The sequence below is a fragment of the Vipera berus genome, assembly GCF_964194415.1.
Source record: "Vipera berus genome assembly, chromosome: 3".
Classification (NCBI taxonomy): domain Eukaryota; kingdom Metazoa; phylum Chordata; class Lepidosauria; order Squamata; family Viperidae; genus Vipera; species Vipera berus.
Genome location: NC_138204.1, coordinates 75,420,512 through 75,436,375, shown reverse-complemented (window position 1 = coordinate 75,436,375; position 15,864 = coordinate 75,420,512). Strand labels below are relative to the sequence as shown.

At 45.1% G+C, this 15,864-nt stretch overlaps 1 protein-coding gene across 1 annotated transcript in view; it reads right to left on the bottom strand.

Annotated features, from left to right (window-relative positions):
- ST6GALNAC5 (ST6 N-acetylgalactosaminide alpha-2,6-sialyltransferase 5) overlaps positions 1–12,301 on the bottom strand; it is a gene marked incomplete at its 5' end in the record, with an annotated part of 94,272 nt that extends 81,971 nt beyond the window's left edge. Inside the window, 2 exons of the mRNA XM_081325495.1 lie at positions 10,702–11,007; positions 12,287–12,301. Coding sequence (XP_081181621.1) covers positions 10,702–11,007; positions 12,287–12,301 — 321 coding nt within the window. The remainder of the gene's footprint in view (positions 1–10,701; positions 11,008–12,286) is intronic.
- Between the last annotated feature and the right edge of the window lie 3,563 nt (positions 12,302–15,864).

The following is a 15,864-nucleotide window of genomic DNA, read 5'->3' as shown; positions in this document are numbered from 1 at the left end:
ATTTTTTCCAGTGCCATTGTAACTTGAAACAGTCACTCAACGAATGGCTGTAAGTCAAGGACTACCTGTAACTTAATTTTTTCCCCTCTGTACATTTCCAGTAATTAGGATGTTCCAAGACATATAGGTAGATATGAGTCAGCCATACCATGACTTATGAATTTATCTAGAATAACGTTTTATCTCAGATGTATGATGTACCTGGCTGATTGCCTGCAACTTCCTGATTAGTCTGTGTATATAGCATTACTGAACTAATGGCATCAATTTATTTTATTTTATTGTTTATTAGACCTGTGTGCCACCCATCTCACCTAGTGACTCTGAGTGGTTTACAAACATTAAAAGCCAGTAAACATTGAAACAATAAGTAATCATCATAATAATTTACAATTAAACAGTGGGGCGGAATGGAGCAAGATGCACACAAGTTATTGCTGTTTTGAGGCTAGCCACTAGAGAATAATATGAAATTCCTTCCACATAGTAGCAAGATGAAATATGGGAACTGGTTCTACATTATGTAGAGTCTCTGGGATCTTGCTCTCATATCAGACTAATGTGAACTACTACTTCATCTTGTTGCTGTCAAATGATGTATTCTGGCATCTTGCCTTGATCATATTCCCTGCCTTGGACTCTGAATTGTATGTACAGGCTTCTTCAATAGACTGCTACCAGTGACTCCACTTGTAGTGGAGAGATGTGATCACACACTTAATTAATTGTATCACTTTACCACATACTCATCCATCTTTAAAAATGGCATTTAAGTTTAAAGTTACCTTCAAAGCAACCCTCTTGCTAAGAAAAGTATCCGTTTTGCATTCAAATAACCCAAATAAGAAATCTGTCATGTTTACAGATATGATTCTAGATAGGAAATGATTGCCAGCAAGAAATTTTAAATGCGGAGCACACCAATTATATTTTTATGTTGATCATGCCAATAATGAATAAAGATGATAGTGTTGGGGCCAAGTCAGGATAGACAACTGCTTTGCTATAAAATGAGAATTGACATTCGGCTAAAGGTACAATCTTCTAACATGGTTCCATTTCTTTTTAATACCGGCAGAATGTTATTACTTAATACAGAGTGAAAGTTTAAACAAGAAGAACCTACCGGTAAATGAAATGAACCCGGCAATGGCATTTTTCCAGCTCAAAGAAATAATGGAATTAATGCTACTGAGGACAAGAAAAAGCCTGTGGTCACATGGTTAAAATTTTAAATGAAAACAGAAGGGTCTGAGTGATTTATTAGGACCTGTACAACTGGAAATGCAGTGAAGCAATTGTATGCTTAGTTGCTCCCTGTATTCGGTCAGCAGTTATGTTGTTAAAGAAGATTGCAGCATATGAAGAATTTGGCAGAGGGCTCATGATTAAGTAATTCCATGGTCATTTAGAACATAATAGTAAGTAATCAATATTCTAACAGCCAGTGCTAAGCATCTAGAGGCTCTGCAATTAACTAGTAGGGTATGATAACATCTTGTTTGCTATTCCATGAGAGGACTTCTGCTTCTGCAATTATTTTTTTCTTTCTTCTTTTCCCTAATATACACATGAGAGCTACAGTCTCTCTACAACAGATTTTCACGGTGCACGGGAAGCCACAGAGGGAGGGGAAAATGACTTTGCAGATAGACACTGATGGGCAAAGCTTTTCAGCATTATACACAACTCAAATACTCAGTTTAACTTCAAGTTCTGATAAATTTACTCAATGCTTTTTTTTATTCAAGTCTGATGGAGGATTTATCAAAGCTGCCACCATTAAGCATATATGTTACAATTATTATATTGTAATAGTTCATAAAATGTAATGGCTGCATTTTTCTTCAATGCTAATGTCAGTGGCCTTCATTCAGAACAATCCACATAACAGAACATCACGTTACAATGGGAAATGAATATTTCTAGCTACCAATTAGACAGTAATATTCCTTCTAAGTGGTATTTTTTTTATTGGTTTGACATATAAGAAAATGAATTTTTTTGTTATGCATAAACCAATTACTCAGCAGGATTAGGAAAGATGTCTAGATTTCAAGCTATGTAATTGCTCTAAAATATAAGATTTGCCTGTAAAATTTAATCAAAATTATTTCATTAAGGAACCCTCAAATTTCCATCTGTAAAATATGATACTGTATAATATTTATTTAAAATGACAAAAGTGGCAATCCTAAGTATATGGATTATTCAAAGTTCTATGAAGTTATGTTCAAGTAAACCTATCAAAGATTGCATCATTGATTTATTTGGTCCTAGTTAATACTTGGAAGTGGATCACTCTAGAAAACTGAAAAACATTATAGATGGCGAGGGACATCCATATTATGTCAGGAAGATAGCATGACTCTGTAAAAGACACTAATCTGTAACTAAGTATAAAATAATTGATTCTAGGGTACAATTATCCCTTAATATTTTCCTACTTTTAAAAATAATTAATTTTAAATTCTAAATTAAATGAGGTTAGCCCAAACAATTCAATTCAGTATCTAGTGACCCCAAAAGAAAGCCTGTTTGCAGCTTCTACCAACAACAAATTTGTGGCCGAATTATTAAAAAGCCAGTTTGGTATAGTTGTTAAGGCACAGGCTAGAAAACTAGGAAACTGTGAATTCTAGTCCTGCCTTGGGCAGGGAAGTCAGCTGGATGATTTGGGGCCAGTCATTCTCTCTCAGCCCAACCCACCTCATTGTTGGGAAAATACAGTATACCGTATATACTTGAGTATAAGCCGAATTTTTCAGCCCACTTTTTGGGCTGAAAAATTCCACTTCGGCTTATACTCCAGTCAACAAAAAAACTTACCGAGGACTTGTGCGCGGCCGAGGCTTTGGTGCTTCCGGGATCGCCCGCACCTCTCCCAAGCCACCGCCGTCCGAGACCTGCCGAAGTTTGGGGAGGTTTGGGGAGGTGCGCGCGCACCTCCCCAAACTCCGCGCCTTGCCTGCCTGCTTCTTTCCGCAGCGGAAAGAAGCAGGCAGGCAGGGCGCGGAGGAACGGAGACTTGCCGACGTTTGGGGAGGTTTGGGCGCCTCCCCAAACCTCGGCAGGTCTCCGTTCCTCCGCGCAGACCTGCCGACGTTTGGGGAGGTTTGGGCGCCTCCCCAAACCTCCCCAAACCTCGGCAGGTCTCCGTTCCTCCTGCCGACCTTTGGGGAGGTTTGGGCGCCTCCCCAAACCTCCCCAAACCTCGGCAGGTCTCCGTTCCTCCTGCCGACCTTTGGGGAGGTTTGGGCGCCTCCCCAAACCTCGGCAGGTCTCCGTTCCTCCGCGCAGACCTGCCGACGTTTGGGGAGGTTTGGGCGCCTCCCCAAACCTCCCCAAACCTCGGCAGGTCTCCGTTCCTGTTTGGGGAGGTTTGGGCGCCTCCCCAAACCTCCCCAAACCTCGGCAGGTCTCCGTTCTTCCTGCCGACCTTTGGGGAGGTTTGGGCGCCTCCCCAAACCTCCCCAAACCTCGGCAGGTCTCCGTTCCTGTTTGGGGAGGTTTGGGCGCCTCCCCAAACCTCGGCAGGTCTCCGTTCCTCCGCGCAGACCTGCCGACGTTTGGGGAGGTTTGGGCGCCTCCCCAAACCTCGGCAGGTCTCCGTTCCTGTTTGGGGAGGTTTGGGCGCCTCCCCAAACCTCGGCAGGTCTCCGTTCCTCCGCGCAGACCTGCCGACCTTTGGGGAGGTTTGGGCGCCTCCCCAAACGTCCCCAAACCTCGGCAGGTCTCCGTTCCTGTTTGGGGAGGTTTGGGCGCCTCCCCAAACCTCCCCAAACCTCGGCAGGTCTCCGTTCCTCCGCGCAGACCTGCCGACGTTTGGGGAGGTTTGGGCGCCTCCCCAAACCTCCCCAAACCTCGGCAGGTCTCCGTTCCTGTTTGGGGAGGTTTGGGCGCCTCCCCAAACCTCCCCAAACCTCGGCAGGTCTCCGTTCCTCCGCGCAGACCTGCCGACCTTTGGGGAGGTTTGGGCGCCTCCCCAAACGTCCCCAAACCTCGGCAGGTCTCCGTTCCAGTTTGGGGAGGTTTGGGCGCCTCCCCAAACCTCCCCAAACCTCGGCAGGTCTCCGTTCCTCCGCGCAGACCTGCCGACCTTTGGGGAGGTTTGGGCGCCTCCCCAAACGTCCCCAAACCTCGGCAGGTCTCCGTTCCTGTTTGGGGAGGTTTGGGCGCCTCCCCAAACCTCCCCAAACCTCGGCAGGTCTCCGTTCCTCCGCGCAGACCTGCCGACGTTTGGGGAGGTTTGGGCGCCTCCCCAAACCTCCCCAAACCTCGGCAGGTCTCCGTTCCTGTTTGGGGAGGTTTGGGCGCCTCCCCAAACCTCCCCAAACCTCGGCAGGTCTCCGTTCCTGTTTGGGGAGGTTTGGGCGCCTCCCCAAACCTCCCCAAACCTCGGCAGGTCTCCGTTCCTCCGCGCAGACCTGCCGACCTTTGGGGAGGTTTGGGCGCCTCCCCAAACCTCCCCAAACGTCGGCAGGTCTCCGTTCTTCCTGCCGACCTTTGGGGAGGTTTGGGCGCCTCCCCAAACCTCCCCAAACGTCGGCAGGTCTGCGCGGAGGAACGGAGACCTGCCGAGGTTTGGGGAGGTTTGGGGAGGCGCCCAAACCTCCCCAAACAGGAACGGAGACCTGCCGAGGTTTGGGGAGGTTTGGGGAGGCGCCCAAACCTCCCCAAAGGTCGGCAGGTCTGCGCGGAGGAACGGAGACCTGCCGAGGTTTGGGGAGGCGCCCAAACCTCCCCAAACAGGAACGGAGACCTGCTGAGGTTTGGGGAGGTTTGGGGAGGCGCCCAAACCTCCCCAAAGGTCGGCAGGAAGAACGGAGACCTGCCGAGGTTTGGGGAGGTTTGGGGAGGCGCCCAAACCTCCCCAAAGGTCGGCAGGAGGAACGGAGACCTGCCGAGGTTTGGGGAGGCGCCCAAACCTCCCCAAAGGTCGGCAGGAAGAACGGAGACCTGCCGAGGTTTGGGGAGGTTTGGGGAGGCGCCCAAACCTCCCCAAAGGTCGGCAGGAGGAACGGAGACCTGCCGAGGTTTGGGGAGGCGCCCAAACCTCCCCAAAGGTCGGCAGGAGGAACGGAGACCTGCCGAGGTTTGGGGAGGTTTGGGGAGGCGCCCAAACCTCCCCAAAGGTCGGCAGGTCTGCGTGGAGGAACGGAGACCTGCAGAGGTTTGGGGAGGTTTGGGGAGGCGCCCAAACCTCCCCAAAGGTCGGCAGGAGGAACGGAGACCTGCCGAGGTTTGGGGAGGTTTGGGGAGGCGCCCAAACCTCCCCAAAGGTCGGCAGGAGGAACGGAGACCTGCCGAGGTTTGGGGAGGCGCCCAAACCTCCCCAAAGGTCGCCAGGTCTGCGCGGAGGAACGGAGACCTGCCGAGGTTTGGGGAGGTTTGGGGAGGTGCCCAAACCTCCCCAAAGGTCGGCAGGAGGAACGGAGACCTGCCGAGGTTTGGGGAGGTTTGGGGAGGCGTCCAAACCTCCCCAAAGGTCGGCAGGAGGAACGGAGACCTGCCGAGGTTTGGGGAGGCGCCCAAACCTCCCCAAAGGTCGGCAGGAGGAACGGAGACCTGCCGAGGTTTGGGGAGGCGCCCAAACCTCCCCAAAGGTCGGCAGGAGGAACGGAGACCTGCCGAGGTTTGGGGAGGTTTGGGGAGGCGCCCAAACCTCCCCAAAGGTCGGCAGGAGGAACGGAGACCTGCCGAGGTTTGGGGAGGCGCCCAAACCTCCCCAAAGGTCGGCAGGTCTGCGCGGAGGAACGGAGACCTGCAGAGGTTTGGGGAGGCGCCCAAACCTCCCCAAAGGTCGGCAGGAGGAACGGAGACCTGCCGAGGTTTGGGGAGGTTTGGGGAGGCGCCCAAACCTCCCCAAAGGTCGGCAGGAGGAACGGAGACCTGCCGAGGTTTGGGGAGGTTTGGGGAGGCGCCCAAACCTCCCCAAAGGTCGGCAGGAGGAACGGAGACCTGCCGACGAGCCGCGGCCACACAGGGTATTCCTGTGTATTCAGGCTTGCAAAATGGCGGATCGAGCCTCTGCTGGCGGCAGAGGCTTGCAGAACGGCGGATCGGCTTATACTCGAGTCAATAACTTTTTCCAGTTTTTGGGGGTGAAATTGGGGGTCTCGGCTTATACTCGAGTCGGCTTATACTCAAGTATATACGGTATATAAAAATATATACAAAGAAGCATCAGGGATGTCAAACTCAATTTCATTGAGGGCTGCATCAGCAGTGTGGTTGCCCTCAGGGGGCTGGGTGGGCGTGGCCTACTGGGTGGGCGTGGCTAGAGTGCATATGGCCTACTGGGTGGGCATGGCCAGCTCTACATCGTTCTCATCAAGGGTGCCTATGGGGGCCTGGGCAGGAGTGGGACAGATCTGAGGGTCTCTGGCAGAAGGAGATGGGACCAGGGCCAGGGCCAAGGCAGTGGGGGCCGTTCCCTCACTGTTTCCAGGATGGCTTTGCGGGCCGCATGAAACAACTTCGCGGGCCGCATCCGGCCCCCTGGCCTTGTGTTTGACATGTCTGCCTTTGATGAAGTCTTAACTACTGAGAAGGAAAGAAGCAACAATACTCCCATCAGTTGCAGATTTCAGCCTCATGAAGCATTGTTCTTAGTTTTCACATACCAATTCATATTTTGTGGCTCAAAGAGATACACAGAAAATTTAGAAGCAGGCCGCTTCTTTGATTAAAATACCATGAGTAACAACTGATTCCTTCTCTTGAACAGTTTTTATTCCAGTTGGAAACTATAAAATCTGTATTTATTTTTTTTAAAAAATATATATGCAGTTTGCCACATGCCTATGGATATTCTTAAGTCATCCAGGTCATGGTTGTCCAAAAAAAGCTTTTTCCAAAGGACTTTCTTGTTTTTTTATGAAAACGTTTCACTTCTCATCCAAGAAGGTTCTTCAGGAAAAGCACTTTTGGGACGTTTAAGTTTGTCTTGTCCCAAATCCTTTTTCCTTTTATGCTACATCTCTTATATCCATCTGAAGGCAAGGAATGTCTTACTACTTACTTCTTTAAAATGCTCTGAAAGGATTTTTTTTTCCTATTTAAGAAAACACTAACAAAAACTATTTGTTTCTCATAAACAAATGTTAATGGACCAATAGTAATCAGATTGGGAAAAGTTTGAGAAAATGATCTACAGCCATACAAATATATCTCAATTGGTTTCTCTGGAAAAAAAGGTCCCCCCAGTTAGATCTGTTATCCAGCAAATATTGGATTATATACTCAATATTATCACATCTCTGCTATATTTGAAAATTTTTCACCCTCCAGAGTAAAACTGAATTGATATAAGGCTTGAACTGAGTAGGTGATATATTCTATCACTGGCTAAGTAATGGACTTATCTTGTATCAGAAAAGAGATGAAGCAGCAACTCTCAATAGATTTTCTCTTTTATAACTGTTACAAAACGGTCTCCCTAGAACGGAATAAAGACTATATTCTTTGTTCTCAAATACCAGTAATATCTCTCATTGATTTACACAAAATAATGATGTACCCAACAGTGTTGTTCAATACCACAGAAGACTATGGAAGTACGAACTATTTGCAAACATTTCATCACACATTTAATTGCAATACTGTTTCTACGCATAACATTGCCTTCTAATTAAATATTATATACTGGTTATCTTATTCAGTGAATGCATTTAAGAATAATCTATCCAAGTCCTCAGAACTTTGCTTAGTATGCTCTCTACTGAAAATGCTTATCTTAACTTATATATGAAGAATTTCTTTCCCCAAAACAATTTCTATGGAAAGCGATTTTACTGCCAGATGGCAATTAATTTAGAATAAAAAGAGTTTTTTCTTTAAGGAATAATACTAATATTTCCTTTTTAAATGAATTCTATATAACAGACATGCAAATCATCAGCATCGCTTTGTTTTTTCAGTACAAACTGCCTCATTTTTATTAAAATTACTCACACTGAGGTTTCATTGTGGAAAAAGCAACTCTGCCTTCATTGGATCAAACTTAGAGATGGATGCAACTGTTGACATTTGAAATATGATCAGGGTTAACTCACAGTAATTATGGTACTTTGACAAAGATGCTATAAATGTAAATAATAAAACAGCTTAAATTGGGATGGAACACTGCAATTTTCACCATATCCTCCATTTGTAAGGCTTATTAGACATAGCCTCCAGAACCATTATTTTTAGACTAGTTCTTTTATCTGGAATTACTGTTCTTTCCTCTCGCTTTGAATGAAACATTTAAATTCTTTTGTGATTGGTGTCATTTAATTCCAATATTTTCTGAGAATTTCTCCCACGTTATTTGATTTATTGACAAAATCTACAGGATGAGTTCTAACATAAATACTTTTAGGCACTCTTTGATTAAATGAACTTTTTTGTAGTTTCTACAAATCATATTGTTCCTATTGATTTGGGCTGAGATTGAGGGTGGAATTAGTGACAGCAAATGTTTTATTTACTCACCAAACTCTCTAAACAACCAAAATGAAGTTAAGACAATTTTTTTTCTGAAATAGAGAATAGTCCGAGTTACAGATTTTCTTGCTTTCCTTCTATTAAAGTATTGGGTTGTTGTTGTTTTTAAAAAAATACTATTTTGTCATTTTAAAAAAGAAAAGATAGAATGACAGGAAATAAATAATTAAAGCTTCATTCTGCCACAGGAGGAGAAACAAAACTAATCAAAAGATAACTCAACCTCAGAATATTGTATCAAGAAGTAATAACACTAGTTAAAGTTACAAACAGAACTATTTAAATTAGCATTACTATTCCATGGGCAACATTTACTGATCATTAAAAATTACATAAAAATCCTTAGGTTGGCCATAGGTATAATATAATATTGTAGGCAATAATAATAATAAAAAGATGCCCTTACGTCTAGTTGACCCCTGGAGACTATTACTTAGCTTTAATTCTTAGGCACGCGTGGTTCTTTCAACTGTAGCCAACTTTAAGCAGAAAACATTCCACCTCTGTAGCAAAGATTAAAACAATACATTAATAGTCTGCAAATGAATGCGCTAAGAAAACACTAATCCATTAAAAAAAAAGCACTGCTTGCAGAAAGGTGTTGATGCTACACTCCACAAACACACTTCCTGGAATAAGCAGTTCTTACTGATTGGTAATTCCATAATGGTTGGTCTTACTATGAACTCAGGAGGAATGACAGAAGGGAGAAGCATGGAGAAATTTATGAAGTTTTTCTGGCAATGGCATACAAATGGTTAAATTCCTCTTTCTGAACTCTTTAGCACGGCAAATAATCTGGTTATGCAGTCTTCTAGAATGATTCAGAAGAGGTGGTATAGAAAGAAGACAGCATGAACCTGGTACTTTTAAAAAAAAGCAGCTGTATCGTGCAGGGTTCCTGCTGAGCCTTAGAACTAGGATACAGCTACTTTCAAGAGACATGAAATGAATGTATATAGGTTTTATTATTCTTCATTTTAAAATTTTAAAATTATTTTAAGGCAGAGAGGATATAAATTGTTTAAAAAGAGCCTTTTTAGCATCTCTTGCTGCACTAATAGAACATGAAGTAAAATGAAGTAAAATAAATAAAAATTGTATCTTAAAAGTTTTCTGAACTAGACTAGGTTTCCAGTTTTGGGGGTTTTTTCCACTCTTGACTGTTTTAGGAATAATACACAGAGAATTATTCCACATACTCACTCACCCTGGCTTCTTAATCAGCACAATAAACAATTTATTTTTTAAACAGACATGTAATTGTAAATTATTTTTTTCTTTAATGTCTTGAACGCTGCTGACCTTGTCAAATCTACCAAAGAATAATAATAATAAAAAATCCGTATCACAGATGTTCCAAGTAGCAGAAACTTTCTATTTTGGTTCATAAATGACGTTTTAAAAGTAAGATGTCCCCTTTAAAAATTGCCTTCTTTTTTATAGAACTACTCCAGCAAAGCAGAATGATCAAAGCAATTTATGTGTTTGATAATTTTAGGATCTGCCTGAGTGGCTGCTTGACCTTTGAGAGCAGGGCAAATATTTCCAAGGAAATAGAACATGCTGTAAACTATTTGTCAATTAACTCAAAACCAGTCTAGCATGGCTACCAAATTAAACATTCATCTGCAACAACCTGTGGGAGAGATGTGGCGCTTGGTCTTCAGAGTCTCTCAAGCCTGCTGTTGAAACCAACCTTATTCTTTATAGATTGCAATTATCCAGAATACAGAGGAACCGTTCCAAAGACAGCTCGGCTGCTACGCTAAAAACATCCCACAGCCCTACTTCTCTTTAGCTTGTCAACATGTCAGAAAAAAGACCACCGTGCATTTGAAACCTCCACTCTCGATTGCCAGGCTACAAAAGAACAGAGTGCCTATACCAGGGGTCTTCAAACTTGGCCCTTTTATGACTTGTGGACTTCAACTCCCAGAATTCCTCAGCCAGCAAAGCTGGCTGAGGAATTCTGGGAGTTGAAGTCCACAAGTCATAAAAGGGCCAAGTTTGAAGACCCCTGCTATATACCATCTTTCCTTTCTCACCTTTTGGTCTCCTTTGCAATCTTCCTCCTCCTCCTCCCCCCCCTCCACAAAAAAAACCCTTCGACCTCGCTCTTTAAAGCGGGAGGCAAAGAGGAGCTCAATCTCAAACGTCAATCACCCGCCTGGCGCCTCCCTCCGCTGCAGACCGCTTCTTTGCTCTCACCTTGTGATCCAGGACGCTGATGTAGCCTTCCAAAGGACGGTCGGCGAGGCCGGGAAAGGGCGGCGGGGAGGCAGTGCCCAAGCGCCGCTGCCTCTCCGGCTTCCGAAAGGGGATGGTCGTCGCCGTCACCTGCTGCTGCTGCCGCTGCCGCTGCTGCTGGACTTGCTCTTTCAAAGCCCTTCTGGCGCCGGTACCGTCATTGCCAGCGCTGCTACTGCCGCCGCCGCCGCTCCCGATGCCGCCGTACATAAGCAACACGCTCGTGCACATGGTGGTGAGCGCTAAAGACACAGCCAGCCCATGGCGCTGTAAGGAGGGAGGGAGGGGCAAGCAGAGGCTGAGAAGCCGCCGGACGCAGCTCGGGTCAGGGCTGAGCCTGGCGAGAGGGCGGCAGCGAGGAAAAAGCGCCGGACCTCCTCACAAGCAGCAATAAGCGGGATGGCGGCGGCAAAGGTAACGCCGCTCGGCCGCCGCTAGCTCCGCAGCCTCCCTCCCCGCGGCTTTCCTTCCCGCGTCGCGCGACTCGCAGCGGCGCGCGCCTGCCTGCCTGCGATTTCCCGCCGGTTTTGCCCTCTCCCCGCAATTAGGCAATGCCGCAAACGCCCGGACGGACTCTTGGCTGGCTTGACTGACTTGTCGGCGAGGCTCCCCGTTCTCTCTCTCTCTCTCTTTCTCTCTTTTCCCCATCAGGCTGCCGAAGGAGCTCGCGTACCCTGACGCACGCCCCTTGGTGAAGCGGGCTCGCAGGCTGTGGAAGTTTGGACTTCCTTCTGGAAGGGCTGGAGGGGTTGGTTTTGTTTTGTTTTGTGTTGTTTTTGGAATTGTGTTTTTCTGATCTATTCGGAATAAAGGGGAGCTTGAGGAGGAAGCGGGGAAGAAGGTTGCCCCAACGTCTTCGTTTGCAAATTCTCGCCTGAGGGGCGGAAAGAGCCCGCGCGCCTAGGCTCAGCCTTTTTTTGCAAGTTCCAAAAGCAAAACGTGGAAAGCGCACTTGGAGGTTGCAACGCGTTGCCCGCTCTCCTCCTAGTTCCGCCGCTTCTTTAGCCCTTTCTCTTATCCACACCCCTCTCGGGCTCGCCTACCTTTTTCCTTTGGCATCCCCGCCGACCTCTCAGTTTGGCTTGCGCTTTGAATCTAGAGATTTGCAACCCCCGCTCGCTCTCTCCAAAATTAAGGCGTGAATGAATATATGCAACTATATATATATATATATAGAGAGAGAGAGAGCCTTAAAAATGCTGGGTGGGAGATTGCTGCTCCAAAGTACCAAAATCTTATCCTCGCCACTCTTAGGATTTACTGAGGGCGACCCACATCCCTGCATTTCAAGCTGGATTCCTCTTTCCCCGCCAACCCCCGATCCCGACGCTGCCAACCGCTTTCCAAAGAAAGGCAAGCAACGGAAAGTTACTCGCCCCTTCTTGCGGGTTTTCCCAAATGCCCATCGCCAGTACACCGAGCCCCGGCTGAAATTACAAATCCAGCCTCCCCGAGAGTCTATCCGAGAAAAAAAACACAACCCCACGCCGAATCTCATGGTCTCGGTTTCAAGTCCTCGCGGCGATCTGGGGATCCACTGACTTACCATCAACGTCTTCATTTTTGTACCCCCGTCCTTTATGCCGCGACCTCAGGCTCGAGCATCTGAACTCACTTTTTCTCCCACGGCTTCCATGGCAAAGGAACCGGCGACATAGTTTCGGGCGGGAACAGCGAGCGAAAATCCAGAGAGAGCCACGGCGAGGATCAACCCAACCTTGAGCCGGCGAGAGAAGCGCGGCTCTTGCAGAGATTAGAGGCAGAATTAAAACCGGACCCTTTTAGAGTCTCCCAGTGATCTGCACAAGAACCGCCAGACGAGGCTTTCTGGGTCCTAAAGCACGCCTTTTCCTATGCCCTTTCCCACTGAATTTCAGCGTGTGTAGAAACTTAACAGTTTTCCTTGGGGTTATTCCTACCCGTACCTAGCAATCTGAAAAACAAAAAACAAAAAACACCCTCATTTTATCAAAGCAGGAATCTGGCGCTATAAAGGCAAAATGTCCTTCATCCAAGCGGTCCCAGATAGCAAAACCTATAAGGTTTCTGTGTTCCACAATCTTATTTATTTTTTATTTTATTTATTTTTATTTTTATTCCATTTATATCCCGCCCTTCTCCGAAGACTCAGGGTGGCTTACAAACTTAGCAGTAGCCTTCATTCTATGTATATGCCTGCTTATTGGGGCTTTTTCACACCCCCCCCAAGCGGCATTATTACAAAGTCAGCTTAATTGCCCCCAACAATCAGTAGGCAATCTTGTAATCATCAGCAGCGACATGCTTTCAAAACACAGAAGTAGTATTTTTAAAATCCTGTTTTAAACAAAATGTTCTAGTTATAATATTTCCCTCTTTCCTGTAAAAGTTTCTTGGCACAAGTAACCATTGCCCCCATTTCTTAAGATTTATATTTGAACTATAATAACTTGCTTACTGGGAGTAAACCACATTAAAACACTAATAGTTGTCTTGGTTGTTATTTACGAGGTTGCTCTAACATTGTCTTTATAAACACTAAAATAAACATATGAAATATTGCCATTGTCTTTTCCTACAACATGCGTGTTTATATCTTATTTATTGCTTTATGTTTAAGAAGGTAAGACTCATCTACTGTATATTCTACCATCCAGATGAATATCTAATTAATAGCATATTATATATTTATTCATATCAGTCCTTTAACAGTTTAATTTACTGTTTTCAAGTTTTCAATAGGAGCTTTCTGTGTAACAAAAATATTTTGACTTATTTCATGGGATGCCTTTCTTGCATAAAACCATAGCTCATGAATTCATAAACTAAAAGACCTTGAGTATATGGGAATTGGTAGATTCTTCTTATTCCCATAGCTGATGTCTATGTAATGTACTTTTTGTTGTTCTTTCTCCTTGCTTGGTTGAAGTAGACCTTGCTGGACCAGCCTAACCATCAGCAGCATTATTGTCCTGTAGTGATCTTAGATTGTAAAAGCAACGTGGAACCAGAGTTAATGTGACCCCGCTTTCTTTTTCATCAGCCAAACCAACCAGCCCAAAGAAGATCCCAGGTGCCCCAAGTAAACTACTTGGGAACTCTTGCAGACTGCCCCACCAAGATCAGCAAGCAAGGGAAGAGCAAAAATACATAGTGCAGAAGGCCCAAATTGATCCTTAAAAATAGACTTTATACATAATAGAAGCCAGGCAACAATTTTATGCATCTGTAAAATAACAGAAATTAAGACTAAAATGATGGATATCATGGAACACTATATGTGTGTGTGTGTGTGTATGTGTGCGTGCGCACGTGTATGTGTATATATGTGTATGTATATCTTTATTTCCTGTTTTCAGCCTATCTTGAAGGCTATCAAACAGGCAGTAGTCACACCGGACAATTCATATATTTGTGTAAAATTTACTAACAAAGTAAATTTTACACAAATTCCCTTTAATTCACACACACACACACACACACACACACACACACACACACACACACACACATATATATATATATATATATATATATATATATATATATATATGAATGAATGTATATGTATACATGTGTGTGTATGTATGTATGTAAATGCAGGGCTTTTTTTCTCATAGAACGCTCAGAACGGCATTCCGGCACCTTTTTTTGCAAAAAAAACCCACCTCCCTCTATTGGCTTTAGGAGTAGGCAATCTTGGCTCTTTTTTATGACTCTGGACATCAACTTCCAGAAATCCTGAGCCAGCCAAGCTAAGGGGAAAGAGAGAGGTTTCCAAGCTGAGCCATTGCTGGCTCAGGAATTCTGGGAATTGAAGTCCACGGGCCACAGCGTGGCAACTGCGGGGAGGGGAATCCCCACGGTGTGTGGCTTTGAGCCGCAGGGGCGGGGGTCCAAAGGATATATATACTGTATATATATATATATATATATATATATGCACATGTGTATATATATATATATGTGCGTGTGTGTGTATACATATATGGATGTGAGGGCAATCTGGCTGCGACATCTGTCACCCCATTGATCACCAGGGTTGATTCGGCTGATCTGGCTGGCTAGGCGGGTGTCCCCTTCCTCCCTCACTGCTCCATGTGCGTCCCTCCCGAAGCTGCGTGCTCGGTGGAAGAGGACGACCATCCCAGATAAAGGAGTGTACCAATCTTCGGTCAAGGGTGTATACACACAAACACTCACACACACACACACACACACATATATATATATACATATACATATACATATACATATACATATACATATACATATATATACACACATATGGGGACACGGTGGCTCAGTGGGTTAGGATGCTGAGCTTGTTGATCAGAAGGTCGGCAGTTTGGCGGGTCAAATCTCGAGTGCCGCGTAACAGAGTGAGCGCCTGTTACTCGTCCCAGCTTCTGCCAACCTAGCAGTTCGAAAGCACGTAAAAATGAAGTAGAAAAATAGGGACCACTATGGTGGGAAGGTAACAGCATTCCATGTGCCTTTGGCGTCTAGTCATGCCAGCCACATGATCACGGAAACGTCCTCGGACAAGCGCTGGTCAGTCCTAGAGGAGATCAACCCTGACTGCTCTTTAGATGGCCAGATCCTGAAGCTAAAACTCAAATACTTTGGCCACCTAATGAGAAGGAAGGACTCACTGGAGAAGAGCCTAATGCTGGGAAAGATTGAGGGCAATAGAAGAAGGGGACGACAGAGAATGAGGTGGCTGGATGGAGTCACTGAAGCAGTAGGCGTGAGCTTAAATGGACTCCAGAAGATGTTAAAGGACAGGAAGGCCTGGAGGAATGTTGTCCATGGGGTTGCGATGGGTCAGACACGACTTCACAGCTAACAACAATATATATATATATATATGTAGCAGAACATATAAGTAGTATGAGCCACCAGTAATGCTATATTTTCTTGTTGCAGTAAAGATATATTTTAATGTATCTTTTTTATAAAAAGTTATTAGAATTTATTTTATTATATACTTTTCTTGCTGTATAGATACTATATTTAACTATTGGTGGTTCAGGAAGTTTTTTTATGACACGATTAAAATGACAAAATGATATTTAAATAAGCAGCTTCTGAATTATATGCATTTAAATAAGAAACTTCTTAATTATATTCAAAGTTCTCTGA